The sequence below is a fragment of the Monodelphis domestica genome, chromosome 6 (genome assembly GCF_027887165.1).
Source record: "Monodelphis domestica isolate mMonDom1 chromosome 6, mMonDom1.pri, whole genome shotgun sequence".
Taxonomy (NCBI): Eukaryota; Metazoa; Chordata; class Mammalia; order Didelphimorphia; family Didelphidae; genus Monodelphis; species Monodelphis domestica.
Genome location: NC_077232.1, coordinates 85,635,648 through 85,652,650, shown reverse-complemented (window position 1 = coordinate 85,652,650; position 17,003 = coordinate 85,635,648). Strand labels below are relative to the sequence as shown.

The 17,003-nt window shown below is 38.4% G+C and overlaps 1 protein-coding gene and 1 long non-coding RNA gene across 14 annotated transcripts in view; one reads left to right on the top strand and one right to left on the bottom strand.

Moving 5' to 3' along the window:
• Positions 1-12,227, top strand: part of LOC103104773 (uncharacterized) — a 29,796-nt gene extending 17,569 nt beyond the window's left edge. Inside the window, exons 2-4 of the long non-coding RNA XR_469220.2 lie at positions 353-465; positions 6,193-6,292; positions 11,798-12,227. This is a non-coding gene — a long non-coding RNA (uncharacterized LOC103104773). The remainder of the gene's footprint in view (positions 1-352; positions 466-6,192; positions 6,293-11,797) is intronic.
• The window catches only part of ABLIM2 (actin binding LIM protein family member 2), a 335,657-nt gene that overhangs the window by 36,156 nt on the left and 282,498 nt on the right, over positions 1-17,003 (bottom strand). For all 13 annotated transcript variants that reach the window (XM_056802386.1, XM_056802381.1, XM_056802379.1 and 10 more), the window contains 3 exons: positions 12,997-13,135; positions 6,614-6,672; positions 794-848 (listed from right to left, as the gene is read on the bottom strand). In XM_056802386.1, coding sequence (XP_056658364.1) covers positions 794-848; positions 6,614-6,672; positions 12,997-13,135 — 253 coding nt within the window. The remainder of the gene's footprint in view (positions 1-793; positions 849-6,613; positions 6,673-12,996; positions 13,136-17,003) is intronic.

Here is a 17,003-nt window from a genome sequence, read left to right as displayed (position 1 = left end):
TAGGTAAGGCAGTTTTATTTTGTATACAGTAAATGCTTAAAGTAGTGTAGTATGGTGTAGTAATAAGTCAACCCTACAGCTAGGATTTCAAGTCCTAACTTCAACACTTCCCAGCTGTGCCCCCTTAGATAAATTAGTTCCTTAATCTCTGAATTTCAGATTCTCCACCTGTAAAAGGGAGATAGTAATAACACATAGCCTACTTCCCCTTGCTTTTGTGAGGTCATCTTAGTCACCTGTATAAGTTGCTCAATGCTTTTTACATGGTAAGGCACTTAAGTGTGTATTAGATTTGACTTTAAAGTTCTATGTAAGTTAAGCTACCATTATTATTGTTTGCCATTTTGCTTAGAGTTCTGATGGTCAAGGAAAGTTCATCTAGTCACACTGCAATCAAGAATCTCACTTGAATTAGATCTGGGATCAATATGGAGCTAAAATGCATGGTATCAAATGATCATTTTGGTTAGTATGGGTCGCATGGTTCAGTAGTAATTACAGCATTTTTTTTGCCTAGGTTACCCCATAAGAAGCCAGGACAGAGTCAGCATTATCCAAGAATGGGAGATAGCAGGGTATCTCAAAGGGGGAAAAGATGAAAATTAAATTGATTCTCTATGGTAAGATGCAGGAGAGATGAGCCAAGAGTTAGGCATGGAAATTAACCTGAATTAATCAATAAGTGATGGTTGGGTTTTCAAAATGATGCTTACAGAAATATGATCCCGAGCCCCTCTCCCCTAGATAAGAATGAACACTAGGTTAGACCCACTGAAGTCCTAGCTTCATGTACCTCGCATCCCCCAACTGGTATCCTGGTCTGCTTCATATTGGGCCATATTTGCATTCTGGAAAAGAGAGAAAGAGAGAGCAGCAAAAAGAACATTGAATCTGGAAACAGGTGGTTGGTCCTCTGGGAAAAGAGGTCTTTCCTTGAGCACAGTTAAAGCATAAGCCCTTAGGAGAGAATATAATCTTGATATCATGGAGCATAGCATTAATGATCACAGTCACCAATGAAGAAATTCAGCACACAGGCTCATTCCACATAATATTGCCCAACACTAGCACGTCATAGGATCGAGGGTTTAAAGCTGAAAGGATTGGGTCCAACTCTTTCATTTTATAGATTAAGGACACTGAGTAATAAAGAGGTTAAGTGATTTGCCTAGGGTCCCACAACTAGAGAATATCTCAAGCAGGATTTGAGCCCAGGTCTTTTGACTCCAAGGTCAGTGCCCTATCTGGTTTTGTAATATGTCCATAAAACATTGTAAACAAATCCAACTATATTGTTACAACATTTAATCTATTGTCAAATTCAGTACTTCATCCTACCAGTCAAGCCCAAGTCAATGTTTCCTGAGGCATCATGGCTCTATTGCAGTCATTTTATTTTATTTTTTGAAACCTTTTACCTTCTGGTAAGAATTGACTCTAAGTATCAATTCCAAGGCTGAAGAACAGTAATAACTAAGCCAGTGATGGTAAACCTTTTAGAAACCTTAGAGACAAAGTGCACAAACTGCACCCTCATACCATATAGGCACCCCAAACCTTACCCCAGACAGGGGAGGGAGGAAGGGTTTCCATTGGGCTTCTGGGCAGGGGTGAGGGTGATGTGAGAAATGTCCTCAGATGGGTGTGGAGAGAGGGAGGAGGGCAACTTCCTCCAGCATGCTCTAGCACACATGCCATAGATTCATTAATACCAAACTAGGCAATTGGAGTTAAGCTACTTGCCCAGGGTTACACAGCTAGGAAGTGTCTAAGGCCAGATTTGAACCTACATCCTCCCAACTTTAAGTCTACCACTGTATGTACTGTGCTACCTAGCTACTCCTGATTATACTGAGTTTAGCAACCATTCTATATGGTTGAGTGGAAGGAGTACTGAACTGAAACTCAGAGGACCCACCTGGGTTCAAATTCTGCCTATGCAACCTTGAGTAATTACTTCCCATCTCGGGCTTCGGTTCCCTATCTATAAAACAAAGGGTTTGGACTGTAAGGCTTCTGAGGTGTCTCTCTAGTTTAAATGTGTGCTCCTATGATTATTTTAAGTCTAAACCTACAATCTAATGATGCTTTCCTATGGCATTCCTTGCATTCTAGGGCATCCTAGTGTAGTATCCACTGAATTGGAGAGAGTAATGTTGCCATCTAGTGTCCTTTATCTTAATCACAAGGTCCCATTGGCACCCAACAAGAAGTCAGATGGAATTCTGAAGCAGACAAAAGAGAGCTCTTTCCAGGCTCTCTCAAGAGCACCGTGACAACTCCCCTGAATGAGAGTTCTGTCATCTCTGGATGTCCCTAACAACCTGAGGGAGGGGAAAGACTAGATTTGGTTTCAAAAGATTTGGGTTTCGATCCTGACTTGGATACATGTTATTGGACATTGGTCACATTGTTCCTTTATCCAGCTCTCAGGTTCCAGAATTGTACAATGAGATCCTCCCAGTCCCCCATCCTGTTAAGTTGAACCCTGTAGATAAAACTAAAAAGCTTCTCCTATACAAATAGCCAAACAGATCCCTGTTCATGTCTCTCTTGAGTTTATCACTTCAATAGGTGGGTTTAGGGATAACCTACAAAAGTAGGTGACATTTAGGCAATTCAGGCCATTTGTGTGCCAGAGTCCAATTGAGGGCTTTAAAACCATCAAGTCAATCCAGGTAACTCCACACACTCAGGCAAAACTATCCAGGACTTGAGGGGCTATTATTTATACCCCACTCCATTAAAGGAAATAAAACAATATCCATTAGTGGTCATTTATTTTACTGGTGTTTCTTGGAGGAAATGGGAGAGGAAAATACAGAATCAGATGAGATACAACCTAAGTAACTCCAACTTTGGATCCCTGGAATGTTTCTACATTCCAATTTTAGGACACAAAATCAAACCACAAGAGAATGAGAATGTTCAATGCTGCTGAGAATATATGTCCATAGACAGTCCAATAATGACTGTCCATTGAATCATAAGATTTAAAACAAGAAAGGAACCTCAGAAATCATCTAGTCTAGCTTTTTCATTTTATAAGTGAGGAAACCGAGAACATGAGAGGAGTGATTTACCCAAAGTCACCATGCAACACCATTCCCTAGTGTTAAAAATAAACAAACAAACAAAAAAACTTTCTTTAAGGTAAAATCGTCTTCCAAGAAAGGATATCTAATATTGTAGAAAGAATGAGTTAGGAGATTTGGGCCATGGTTTTAACTAGCTATGTGCCCTTAAGCAAAATACTTTACCTCTTTTTATTTTTAAATTTTTACCTTCTGACTCAGAATTGGAACAAATATTGGTTCCAAGGTAGAAGAGTGGTAAGGGCTGGGCAATGGGGGTTACATGACTTGCCCAGGGTCACACAGGTAGGAAGTATCTGAGGCCAAATTTGGATGCAGGACCTCTCGTCTCTAGGCCTGGCTCTCTATCCACTGAGCCATCTAGCTGCTCCATCACTTTACCTCTTGAATCTTTCTGTCCTTATTTGTGAAACTAGAGATTTGATTTATAGTTACCTCTAATGTCCCTTCTGGCTCCAAGAGTTATTGACAAGTCCAGGCTCTGATGGTAGATAGCCTCATTTTTCCTTATTTATAAAATGAGGATGTCTTGTCACTCCAAGAAAGTTCTATGTCTTTTAATACAATGACAAAAAAGTAGAAATGTCTTATTTCCTAATAACAAAAGTGACCAACTAGGTCACCAGGAGTATTCCTACTTGGAAGAGACCTCCAAGTCAAAAATCCAAGAGGGATGGATACCACATTGCTTGGAGTCATTTAAAAGAAATATTAATAAGGCATCAAAATAGATTCCAAATCACTATATTAACCTTGTCTAGCACACAGTAAATTAACATCAATTAAATGAACCAATTTTTTAAACCACAAAATGCCTTTAGTGATCACTGCCTCTCTGAAGGAAATGTTAAATTCTTCAGGGATACAGAAATGAATGAGACCCAGTTCAACTCCATAGGCCTCTCAATTAACTGGAAATATTGTTTAATGTGCTCTTATTTTAGGAGAAAACCATAATAGAAAAATAATAGAAAAAGTCTATATCAGAAATCTAGTTATTGGATGGGGAAAAAAACCCTCACATGATCAATCTGACATACAATCTACTTTTCCCCAGAAAATTATCATTGATACTCTCCCCACTTGGCATTGAATCCTTTATGCAGCTGTCTAGTGGCTATTCATGATGAAATGAGATAGTTCAGTTCCTATTAAACTTTTGATCATGTAGGCACCCAAGGAGTAGTCAGTCAACATGCAATTCCTAGACATCTTTTAGACATAGGACAAAGTTAATGCTTGCAAAGTTGTACAGAATTTTAGGGAAATGGTCATTTTGAAGGTCAAAGATGTTGTGGCTGCCACCTCCTTCTCCCTAAGAAATAGCTTTATAATATGATAAAGACAGGGAGATTAGATGAAAATATGAAACTTCAAATGTTAGTGAGGAGCAGAGAAAGATATAAAAAGTCCAAATCAAATCTTTCCCAAACAAGCACAGAATCTGAGTTGGAAAGGAAAGGACCTCTAATCCAGTCTATATCTGAATAATAACCCCCCTCTATGGAAAGATACAACACTGTACTAAGTCAGAGGTTCTCAAACTTTTTGGCCACAGGTTCCTTTACACTAAAAAATTATTGAGAACTTTTGGAAGTGCTGTGGGTTATATAGGATATATTTATGGTATTCAAATAAATATTTATATTTATATAAACATTCATTGTATTAGAAAATAAACCTTATAAAGTTTAAAATATTTATGAGTTCATTACAATAACAATAATAAATCCATTACATTGTTAACGTAACACATTTTCATGAAAAGTAACATTTTCAAAATAAACAAATCAGTGAGAAGAGTGGCAGTGTTTTATCTATATTTGGAAATCTCTTAGCTTAGACAGATGACAGCAGGAGATATTTGCTCCTGTGTTCAACCAGATGTAATATAGTTTGAAGCATACAAAGAAAATGCAGCTTAATACAGATATGTATTTAGAAAAGGGAGGGATATTTTCATAGGCAAATTGCTTCTTAGCATTATTATAAAAAAATTTTGACTAAGGGACCCCCTGACAGCCTCTTGGAGACTCCCAGAGGTTTGTGGATCTTCCTTTGAGAATCTCTGGACTAGAGGATCTTGAAGGTGTCTTCCTGCTCTTAATTCTATGATCTTAGCAAGACAGGGCAGCTAGGTGGAACAGTAGATAGAGCATTGGTCCTGGAGTTAAGAAGAATTCAAATCTGGTCTCAGATACTTGCTAGCTGTATAATGCTGTGCAAGTCACTTAAGTATTTTCACAGTCTATATATGCTCCCCAAATGTGAATGGATTAATCAGTAGGATTTTCTTGCTCATTATGGTTTTTTCTCCCAGGAAAAATGAAAGTATGTATAAACTCATATTTACTATTTCAGGATCTTAGTTATTGAAAAATTTAGAGTTCAGCTTTTAATAAACTATCTACAAGATTTGAAGGCATCAAGACCATCAAGGCATTCAGACAAAAGATGGTTAATCTGTTTACTCAGTTTTTTATCCACAGTATGTTTCTTTTTCCCCATTTCCCCATCACTCTTTCCCAAACTCAGTTGTCTTAGGTTCCTGGTGTTTAGGGGAGAGAGAAGGATGGGCTAGATATGATTAAGATCATTTGCTTATTTCTATCTCTGCTGGTCCCCTTTAGTTTGTGCTCTTCTCTCCATCCTAATCTGGAAGGCGAAGGGGAAGAAGTCACTTTACACACACTGTAGGCAGCATGCAGCATGCTCATTCCAAAATTCAGATCATTCAGTGATGAAAATGCATTTTAAATGTGGGAAGCACCAATTTTTCATGAAGTGCTAAGGAATATAACTACAGTTATCCTCAAATTCAAATCCAACACTGGGTGTAAAACATCTGTATATATTTTACATAGAATTGCAAAACACAACCTTAAATATTAGTCTTGGGTTATTTTTAGTAATGATACCACTGCCACCAGCCACTATGACTATAGTATTGGGAGGAAGATGATGAACAAGTCTACCATTTGTTCTGTGTCTCCTCTCCACTAATCAGATGCCCCAAATGCCTGAATACAAAACAACAATTTCTCAGGTTTCCCAACTTTCAAAAATGATTCTCTCTGATTATATTTGTATTCAAAAGGACTTCATGACAGCTGACCTTTGTATGGTGGTTGTTCCTGAAAGACTGCCTTGTTCCTACCTGTGACTGATTTTCAGTTTTGCTGGATTCCCATTTTGTGGTAAGATCTCTTTATTTGGACTGTTTGGGTGTGGGAGAGAAAGAAGATAGAAGGGAAGTAGGGAACGAATCACTATGTTCTTTTAGAATTTGAGAGAGAGAGAGAGAGAGAGAGAGAGAGAGAGAGAGAGAGAGAGAGAGAGAGAGAGAGAGAGAGAGAGAGAGAGAAAAGACTATTTGATTATTTGATGCTGGCAGATATGTCAACCATCCTGGATTTCCTGCGGGGCTGTTGCTCAAAAAGTTAGAAAAGCTGTCAGCCAAGGCACTTGGTGATATCTTTGCATGTTAGTGAGCTTCGTGCTTGGGATCAAGTACCTACCCGGTTGAATCCATTCTTTCCATATCCAGGGAGAGAAGCAGATTTGGTATATGGGAATCCTGAAACAGACACATATAGCTTTTAACAGGCTCTTCAGATCATGCCCACAAGCATGCCAACTGAGGAAGACCAAATTGAAATGAAATGATGAAAGAGTTCTCATAAAAACATGGAACAGACAGCAGATCCACAGCCGGCACTAATAGGACTGTTAAAATTGCAGGTAGCGTGTGTGTATAGGGGTATGTGCACATGTGTGTATGTGTGCCCCGTATATATATATATATATATATGTGAAATTTGCGAATCTCCAGAGCTGGCTTCAGACCCACACAGATGCATCGTGTTCCATGTTCTTGCTCTTTCAAATTTTATATCTGGACCTTCAATAGGGTTTGGCCTTATTTGAGGCCTGCTCCCTGGAGAGCTGATGTAAGTCAAAATCCCTTTGAGCAGCCAAGCAGGGCTATGAAAAAGGTGAAATGTGATGAACACCTGAATTTCAATTCTATCTTGAATCCTGAAAACACAATGTATTGATTTTCAAAGAATCTACATTCTCCAAAGGCATGAAAGAGGATCATTATAAATACATGTTTATACATATATATAAACTTTAATTCTCATAACCAGAATGTATAATAATACATAAACTACATAAAAATGAAGCTATGAGAAAAGATGGTTTTAAGTGAAGAAAAGCATGAGGAAAACTCCAACAGGAAATGAAATAGATAGTTAGAAGACCAGAACCTCTCATTTCCTAAAAAAAAAAAAGTTATCCTTTAAGGGATTTAGACTGAAAGATATCATAGGATCACAGAGTCATAGGAACATGGATTTAGAACTAGAAGGGATTTCACAGACTGAATCCCCTCACTTTACAAATAAAGAAACTGAGGCTCAGAGAATTGAAATGATTTGGCCAAAGTTACACAGATGCTTAAAATTATCAGGATTATTAGATATAGGACAGGGGATGCTTCTTGTTATTATTTGAGAACCAAAATGTCCTTTTGTCCTCACCTGCCAAAAGTTAACTCCCATTTAATGTCCCTCCTTTAGATTAAGGGAGTGTCTACTGAAGGTACCAGCCAACATATGAAGAGGAGTATGAGGAGGCTAAGCAGGGTAGTAGAAAAAAGAGGGTAATGGGAGTCAGCCAACCTACCCAGTAGTTCTGATTGTATCACTAACTGGCTAACCTTAAGAGCAAGTCATTTCCCTTCTTCTATGTATTTATTTCCTTGTCCATGAAATGAGGGGTCTGAGCTACCTGATTTCAAATGCCCTTTATAGCATTCAAGTTCTTTGAATCTCCATTGAAGGTACAGGTGACCCACTAGCATACATGAGCAACAGCTGGTTTATCAGATTAGCACATGAAAGACCTTAACTGGGATGGAGAACAGGGTTGGACCAGGATTAGAACTTTGAGAACTGACCATCGAGGGCAGGCTTGGAGGAAGACACCACCATGAGAGCCCTGGAAAGCCAAGGGACAACATGGGAACCTCAAGGCACTGGAGGGACCATGGGAGAGGATCCAAAACAAATGAAGGCTTCCTCTAAGGCTCATTCTGGCTGTGGCTACATTAGCCAATCAGTTCTTTTAAATCCCATTACTGAGTAAATCAATGGCAGCACTTTGAAGCATTAGGCTTATGGAGGCAGCTTGGGAAGGACTATGGCTATGGAGTTAGAAGGATATGGTTTGATTCTAGTCTCTGTTGCACACTGCCCAGGAAGTGCTTTCCATCTCTGGCCCTTAGCTCTTCTGTAAAATGAGGAAATCGGATAAGAGGGTCTTCAACATCTCTTCCAACTCTAATTTCTATGATTTAAATACTTTGAAAAGGTAAAATTTTCTTTTTATCATGACAGTGTAAGACACTTTAGGAAAACAAGTGCAGTGGTGCAAGAAATCCTGTGGCATACTCTTATTGTTAACCATGGCATGGGTTTCTTTCTGGATTTTTGAAGTTCAGAGGACATATTAGTATAATCAGCAATGATGATGAAAATGAGATAGAATGAATTTAAAACAAATCAAATTTCCCATCGTCATGGAACCAAAATTTAAAAGTCTAATTATACCAACAGACTGGAACAGGTTTCTGGACTAATATGAAATCTTTGTCATGTGAAAATCATTTAAAGTAAATATATAAAAATATTGTAAATCTCTTTAAAAGTAAAATTTTGGGGAGGGAAAAAGTAAACAAAAATCTTCCTCCCCCCAATTTGATTGTAACTACACACAGTAGGTTCTTGTTGGTTTATTAATTTCTAGACTCATTAAAGAAAGCAGGAAACGGTTACAACCAATTTTTTAGTAATAGGAAGACATTTTTTTAAAAAGCAATATATGTTTGCCATCTAGTGGCCATGAGGGAAAATTGCCATTATTTCCCAACTCACATTCTGAATGATTAAAGGATCTGTAAAGATGCAAAGTACAGTGTTAGGTATGAAAGGGGAAGATTGTTACCAATTGGGAAAAGTCAAGAAAGGTATTCTGGGAAAAGTGACATTTAATTTGTTTTTAAAAGATACATGGAGGGGCAGCTAGGTAGCCCAGTGGATAGAGTACCAGGCCTGGAGTCAAGAAAACCTGGGTTCAAATTTGATCTCAGACACTTCATAGCTGCATGATCCTGGGCAAGTCACTTAACCCCATTTGCCTCGCCCTTCACCCTCTGTCTTAGAGTTGTCACTAAGACAGAAAGTAAGAGCTGCTTTTTTTAAGCTATTGTAATCATGCTGGTAGATAGTGATGAACAGTAGGAATAGAGGAGGAGATGAATATCAGTGACTCAGAAGTAGAATCAATGGAGGCTGTTGATTATTTGGATATGAAAAATAAGAGAGAAGGAGACATCAGAGATAATACCATGGTTTTGAACACAGGAGACCAAGTAAATGGTTGATGCTACTTATAGAAATAGTGGTTGGAAAGAACAAGTTATTGTGTTGAAAGATGATAAACTTGGTTATGGACATGTTGAGTTTAAAGTTCTGGTAAGACATCCAAATGAAGATATCCTTTGGTGACTGGACAGATACATGAGTAGAGTTCAAGAAAGAGGTTTGGGTTAGAGACAGATTTAGAAGTCATGTTGGTAGAGATGATACTTGAAGGCATGAGGGTAAATTATGCTGCCAATGGAGAGAAAGAAGAAAAGGGATCAGTAATAGACCCTCCTGAAACACTCATACCACAGGTTTTCAGGAGACGAAAAGCCAACAAAAGAAAGGATTAATCCAAGAGGTATAAGAGTATGTTGCCTCTAAATTTACCTAAGAAAGGAGTATTAAACAGAAAGGGGGTGCTCAGTGTGACCAGGGACTGTAGAGAGTACAAGAAAGTTGAAAACTGAGGAAACCTGGCTATTAGGAATTTATTGGTGACCTCTTGAAGGGTAGTTCAGTCTGGAGACAAATGACCAGTTCTAAGAAATTGAGGGGATAGTCGGACAATAAGAAAGTAAATGAAATTAATAATTTTTTTCAAGGTTTAGCTATAAAGGGTAGTAGAGTTATGGGAGGGCTGGTAGATGAGGTAGAAGAATCATAGGAAGGATGCTGGATGTTGGATAATTGAATATTCTTATAGGCTTGATATAAAGAGATCAGCACAAAGAAAGAGACTACATGTGTACAAAAGAGAGAGAGAAAGGAGGCAAGAGTCATGGAGCAAGATCTTGGAGTAAGCAAGAGCTTATGCCACGTTGGTGAAGATGTGGCACATGTGCTCTGGTGGCATGGAGGGGGCTGCTCCATTCCCCTCTCCACAGGGCCTGGGGACATTTTTTGTATGGCTGGCCCCTCTGTCCAACAGACCAATGTGAGCACCTCCTCCCTCTGCTCTCTGGGGCTCCTGGGTGGTTTGAAAGTGAAGTTTGGGCATACAGTCTCTAAAAGGTTACCCCACACTGGCTTATGGGATAAAAGGCATGGGTAGAGAGATTAGTCTTTGCATAGTCACTTCTTCTTGAACTAGAAGAAAAGAGCAGAGGGTAAATGCTGCTAATGATAAATTTTGAGGAATGAATGGGATTTGAAGGAGTTAATGAACTCAATGAAATAAGAAGCTAGTACTTGTTCTACCTTGAAAGGAGAAAAGCTTTCCAACAGTGACTATATGGATTCAGATAGGGAGTCAATGAAAGTAGAATGATGTTAAGTAGCAGGAAAGGCCCTGTTGATGTATGGTAGGTTGGTGAAATCATCACAATTTCAACTTTCATTAGGGATACTTAGCAGACTATAAGCTGGAATAGAAGAATTAACTGATGAGATAACCATTAGGGATGAGAATAAATGGTTTGGGAAAAGCAAAATATCCTAGGAATTTTAGAGTGGTAATACATGAATTTTTGTTTAAACACTTATTTTTTTGTCTTAATAACAACTTTCCCAGGGTCTCACAGCTAGGAAATATCTGAAATCAGATTGGAACCCAGGTCCTCTCTACTCCATGTCTGGAACCCTTTCCACTGTGCCACCTATCTGCTCCTTAGCACAGGAATTATTATTAATTATTATTATTAAAATATTAATATGACAGATGGGGAAGTAGGTGAGCTAAAGGGAGATAAACTGGAATGATAAAGAGGGTTCAGGGAACTGGAGGACATGATAATTGTGAAAAGCAAATTAAAAATAAGGAAAAAAGCTGAAGGGATGAAAAGATCAGTGCTAGAGGTTGGAGATTAGAATTTGAAATCTTGGGAAAAATACATTTCCTAAGCAATGATGATGATGATGAAGTCTGAGATGCATCATACTTGTATGTGGCCGAGATGGAATGTCCACAAAGAAGGGGAGTATACAAAAAAGAAATGAATCTCCTAAAGTTATTTCCTACATTTTAAGGATTTCATATTATATTTGGTCACAAATAATGTGATATTCTCATTTCCTTTTCTGTGAATTTTTTTGTCATGCTTTTATTATTTCTCCCACAGAGCAATGTTGTATAACAGAAAGAGCATTAGGTTTGGAGTGAAAGGACATGAAAACAAGTCCTGACAAATAACAGTAAGAGTACTGTTTATCTGGTTTGGCAAAGGTGCTTTCTCTCTCTGGTCCCAAATTTCATTATCTCTATGATGAGGGAATTAGACTAAACAACCATCCAGTACTTGCTTTATGATATAGTTTCCCTCCATTCCTCCTTAGGTTCAGCTCCTAACTCTCCAGATTTAATTTTCCATCATGGCCTCCTCAACCCTGAAGATGCCTTCACCACCAAGGCCAGTAGCTGTCTCATCCCAGAAGATCCTTCTGTTTCTGTAGCTTTTTTAGGCTGCTTCTATGGCCCTTTCTCCAATTGGTCAGTTCTTCCCAGCACTTGTTTTAAGGGAGAGCCTGAGCCAAAGATGCTGACTTCTTTGATGCTCTTTAACCTCTGCTCCCTACTCTGCAGGCTTCTGCTTCCACCAAGCTCTGAATATCTTCCTTCCTCAAGCCCTTTCAGCTTCCTTCTAGGTGCTACCCCCTTTATATTCTCAATTAGAACATAAGTTCCTTGAATGCAGGAATTATCTGTATTTTTTGCTTCTACACTTTCTCCTGGTGCTTAGCATTTAATAAATATTCATTGACTTGACTCTGAGTTCATATTGTTACTTATTAGTGATTATATTGTCCCAGAAGAAATTGTTCTCTTTAAAGAATTCCCCAGTATTCGATTCAGTGCTGAAATACCTGTCCCATCAGCCCTGCATGCATGCTGGCTGTTAAATTATGTTTCTTGAACACTAACTTCACAAACCACTTACTTCACAATTACTCCAGGATCTTTGCCTTAAGTCCTATGATCAATCATAATGATTTTCACAACACCCCCAAAAGAGTTATGAATGCAACTGCTGTGTCTGTTTCATATTGAAGGAAAATCAAGGTTCATTTCTTTCTCTACCTAGGCAGAATGAGCCAGAAGTTTTTCTGAGGTAGCTGACTCAGTGCATGATATTTAATCCGCCTGGACCATGCTCTTGTGGGGACGTGCCTCTTCCCTGACTGCTAGGAGCCATTCTCTTTTAACAGGGCACTAAGAAAAGGCCTTTTGCCCTAAGTTTTCCCTATGTTGTTTTCCCACTGCTGACTGTTTCTGATGGAGATCCACAGAGAAACTTCATAAGGACAAGTTTTTAATGCAATTAGATGCATAGCTCAAGGAAATTACAGTATAGAAATGAGTGACTAGTGCATCAACATAGCTCCATACTTAATAAGAATTATTTCTTTGGGATAGAGAATGCAACATGGGAGCTCTTGGTGTTGGGTTTAGACCAAAGCGTCTGCTTCCTAATATCACCTTCCCTGACGGCATTCAACCCTTCATCTCTGAATTGCTGCCCAGCACAACCACTCACGTGAATAGAAGTCTCCTTGCACTCTCTGAAGAGAGTCCCGCTCGGTACCACTACTATGAGATAGTGACTGTGTGTCCAGGTCAGGTGAGTTTGTTCTAGTGTCCATATCACCCTTGAGAAACAACCAATTGGTTTTTTGCTGGAAAGAAAGAGTAAATAGCATTAATTCCTCTAATTGAGAAATATGGAAATTGATAGTGTTCACAGGGTTTTTAAAAAACCTCAGCAACTCTCTCCTTCCATCTTAGAATCAATATGATCTATTCACTATAAGGCAGAAGAGTGGTAAGGGCTAGGCAAGGAAGGTTAAGTGACTTGCCCAGGTTTATACAGCTAGTAAGTATCTGAGGCCAAATCTGAACCCAGGAACCTTCTGTTTCTAAGTCTGGCTCTCAACCCACTGAGTCATCTAGTTGCCTCCCTGTTCATCGGATTTTTAGAGTAGGAAGGGATTATTTAGTCCAATATTTCTCAAAGTGTGATCTGGGGCTCCCTAAGGTAGAAGTCAGCAGGTTTGAGAGTTCAAAACTATTTTTATAATAATCCTAAGACATTTTAATTTCTACCAAGGTAGCTAATAAAAAATATACAAAAACACTGTGTTCTTCAACAACTTGAGCCACAGAAAGACACATAGCTAGTGTCAGGACCAAGATTCAAACCTAAATCCTCTGCTTCTAGAGTTAATGATTTCTTCCTACCCCACTCCTGTATAACTTGAAATCCAAAGCCCATTGGTATGGGAGCTTCCCCTCATTGGTGGATGTCAATGCCTCAGGGCTACATAAGGGTGCCCAGTGAATCACATGAAGCTCAGCTGCATATGGAATCCAATTAAATTGAGTTAGGGCATAGCTCAACTGTAGAGAAGTAGTGACTAACAATTTCAGAGAGACCTAGAATCTGAGTCAGATAAGAATACCCTCTACCCCTAGTCCTCAAGATGAGGCCATCATAGGTCATAAGCTTAAGGAAGAGGGGACCTGCCCTATCTGGTTAGAAGATATCATCTAGTTCTTCTAAATAAATTGTGTTCTGTGGATTCTATAAAGTAGCTAGGTGGTGCAGTGAATAAAGTTGACTTAAGAGGGCCTCAATTCAAATTCAGCTTCTGATACTTACTAGCTATGTGACCTAAGCAAGTCACCAATTTCCTCATCTGTAAAGTGAGCTGGAGAAGGAAATGGCAAACCACTCAAGTATCTTTTCCAATAAAACCTTAACTGGAGGCACAGAGTGTCAGATATGACTGAAATGACTGAACAACAACATGGACCCTGTATATGTTTGAATTTATACCCAATGGGTCACCATTAAGATACAGGAATGTTTTACCTTTCACAAACCTAGTATATGAAAATCTACATTTGTGTGGACCTTTGTAGTCAAAGAATGTCAGAGCTGGAAAGATCTTTTGAGATCTAGTTCCCTTCTTTCCACACTGTGATTTTTGTATTTCTATTTTACAGATGGCAGAAATTAAACTTATTTAAATTTTTACTTTTTATTACTGTCTTTTGTTTTCATGTTATCTTCATTTCTGAATTATCCCTCCCATAAAACTACTCCTTATATAAAAGAGAAGAAAAAATAGTTTAGAGGAAACTGAGGTTTGCTGTACATATATCACAAACATGTATGAGTGATTACTATATTCTATATAACGAAGAGAGGCATTGAAATTTAACAGGATCATCACTAAATAATCTGGACCCAAAAGATCTGGTTTCAAGTCCTAGAACTGTCAATTACTAGCCACATGAGTTCAGGCAAGTCATATCAGAGACTGCTTTCCTAATCCCTTAAATGGTATTAATAAAGGAAGCTGGGCGGCACAGGGGAGAGAGAGCACTAAGCCTGGGTTAAAATCTGTCCTTGGACGCTTCCTAGCTTGGTGACCCTGGACAAGTCACTTAACTCCAATTGCCTAGTCCTTGTCCTTCTGTTTTAGAGATGTTACTAAGGTAGAAATTAAGAGTTTAAAATGGTAGTAATAATATTTATGTCTTCTACTTGAAACGGAGCAAAGGAGATGACATACACATATAAAACAATAGAAATGGGAGTTGCTATTCTAATTCCTCATACATTAATCTTTCGGTATTTTCAAGACAAGTGTTCTTATCAAGTCAAGAAGACTTCGAGTGTCTGCTATGTGCCAGGAACTGTATTAAGTACTGGGAATAAAAAGAGAAGCAAAAATAGTTCCTGCCCTCAAGAAGCTCCTATTCTAGTAGATATAAATAGCTATGTCCATATGACATGTCTGCAGTACAAACTGGAAGTCATCTCAGAGGAGACGCCTCCTACCACCACAGGTCACTCGCTCCCTCTCTCTAACTTAGAAGCTGGTCCTCAAGTTCCTCCAACTAAAATGAATCCCAGCTAGTGAGAAGTCTTAGCAAACCTGGCCAGTAACAATAGACTCGGGCTCATACTCAAAGTCTCTTCAGCATGAGAGAAGGTATCAGAGCCTGGATTCCTCTGGGATATTGACAGTGGGGGGAACCAAGGTCGCCTCCAACACATGGCGAGACTCTGGAAAAGGGTATTATTATTGACTGTTATATAAATGTTACATAAAATCTGGCTGCTGCAAGATATTGAAAATCTCAGCAAAATGGCTCATTTATGGGAGAGTTTATATTTGCAGACAAGACGAAAGAGGCTGCTATTTAAGGCACTGCTATTAACAGAATTAATACTCTGTGTAGGACAAAATGTAATAAACAAAGAGTCCTAAATGCTTTAAAGGACACTATGTAGGGTTTTTAAAAAGATTCAGAGCATCAAAGCCTTTAGCCTTTTAAAAAGGACCTGAGAAGTCATATACTCACTTCTTATGATTTAATTAGATTTTCACTTTAGCGAAAAAGATTTATTAAAAATAAATAAAAAGACATTTCCATGGCCTTTAAATTTTTTTGGACTGGGCTTTTGATTTCATTGTTATAGGGAACTGTCAATGAAGAAACTCCCTCTAGTAATATAAATTGACACATGCTTTATAATTGATAGTCTTAGTGGCTTGTCTGGATCAGTGAGAGGTTAGTTAAGTGACCTGTCTAGTCTAGCCACCTAGCCAGCATATTTCAGAGACAGAACTCGATTCTCTCTAACCTTAAGAACTGATTCTGCTATGCTATCTCTCATTTCTATAGAATTTATGTATTAATATATATAATTAATATATTAATAAAAATAATTTATATAATTAATAATATATTAATATATATTAATAATAAGTAATTAATTGAGCTCCAAAGGAGGGAAATTCCATGCAGGAGCACTAGGATAGGGAATGGGCAGAACCAATTGTAAGCCCTAGATGTCTTGACATTTATTTTCATTTTAAATCCTTATGTTGTCTTAGTATCATTTTTTAAAACCTGTACCTTCTCTTAGAATCAATACTTAAGATCAGTTTCAAGGAAGAAGAGCACTAAGGACTAGAAAACTGGGATTAAGTGATTTGCCCAGGGTCACATAGGAAGTGTCTATTACCAAATTTGACCCTGGAACCTCCTGTCACTAGGTCTCACTCTGGGTCCACCAAACCACCAAGCTGCCCCATTAGTATCAATTCTCAGACAGAAGAGCAAGGACTAGGCAAATGGGGTTAAGTGACTTACCCAAGTTCACTTAGCTAGGAAATGTCTGAAGTTTTATTTGAACTCAGATTATCCTTACTCCAGTCTTAGAGCCCTATCCATTGTGCTACCCCTGTCGTGACTTTTAGGCAAGAGTTTTTAAAATTATATCATCTTCCTATAGAAAGGACCTCGTTTCTTGCCACAACTAATTTTAAGGCTTTAGGGATTAAATTCTTAAATAAGATTTTTAATTATCAGAATTTTTAAAAAATCCTGGGGACAATTGGGTGGCTCAGCAAATTGAGAGCCAGGCCTAGAGATAGGAGGTCCTGGATCAAATCTGATATTTCCTAGCTGTGTGACCCTAGATAAGTCACAAAACTCCCATTGTCTAGCCCTTACTGCATTTCTGCC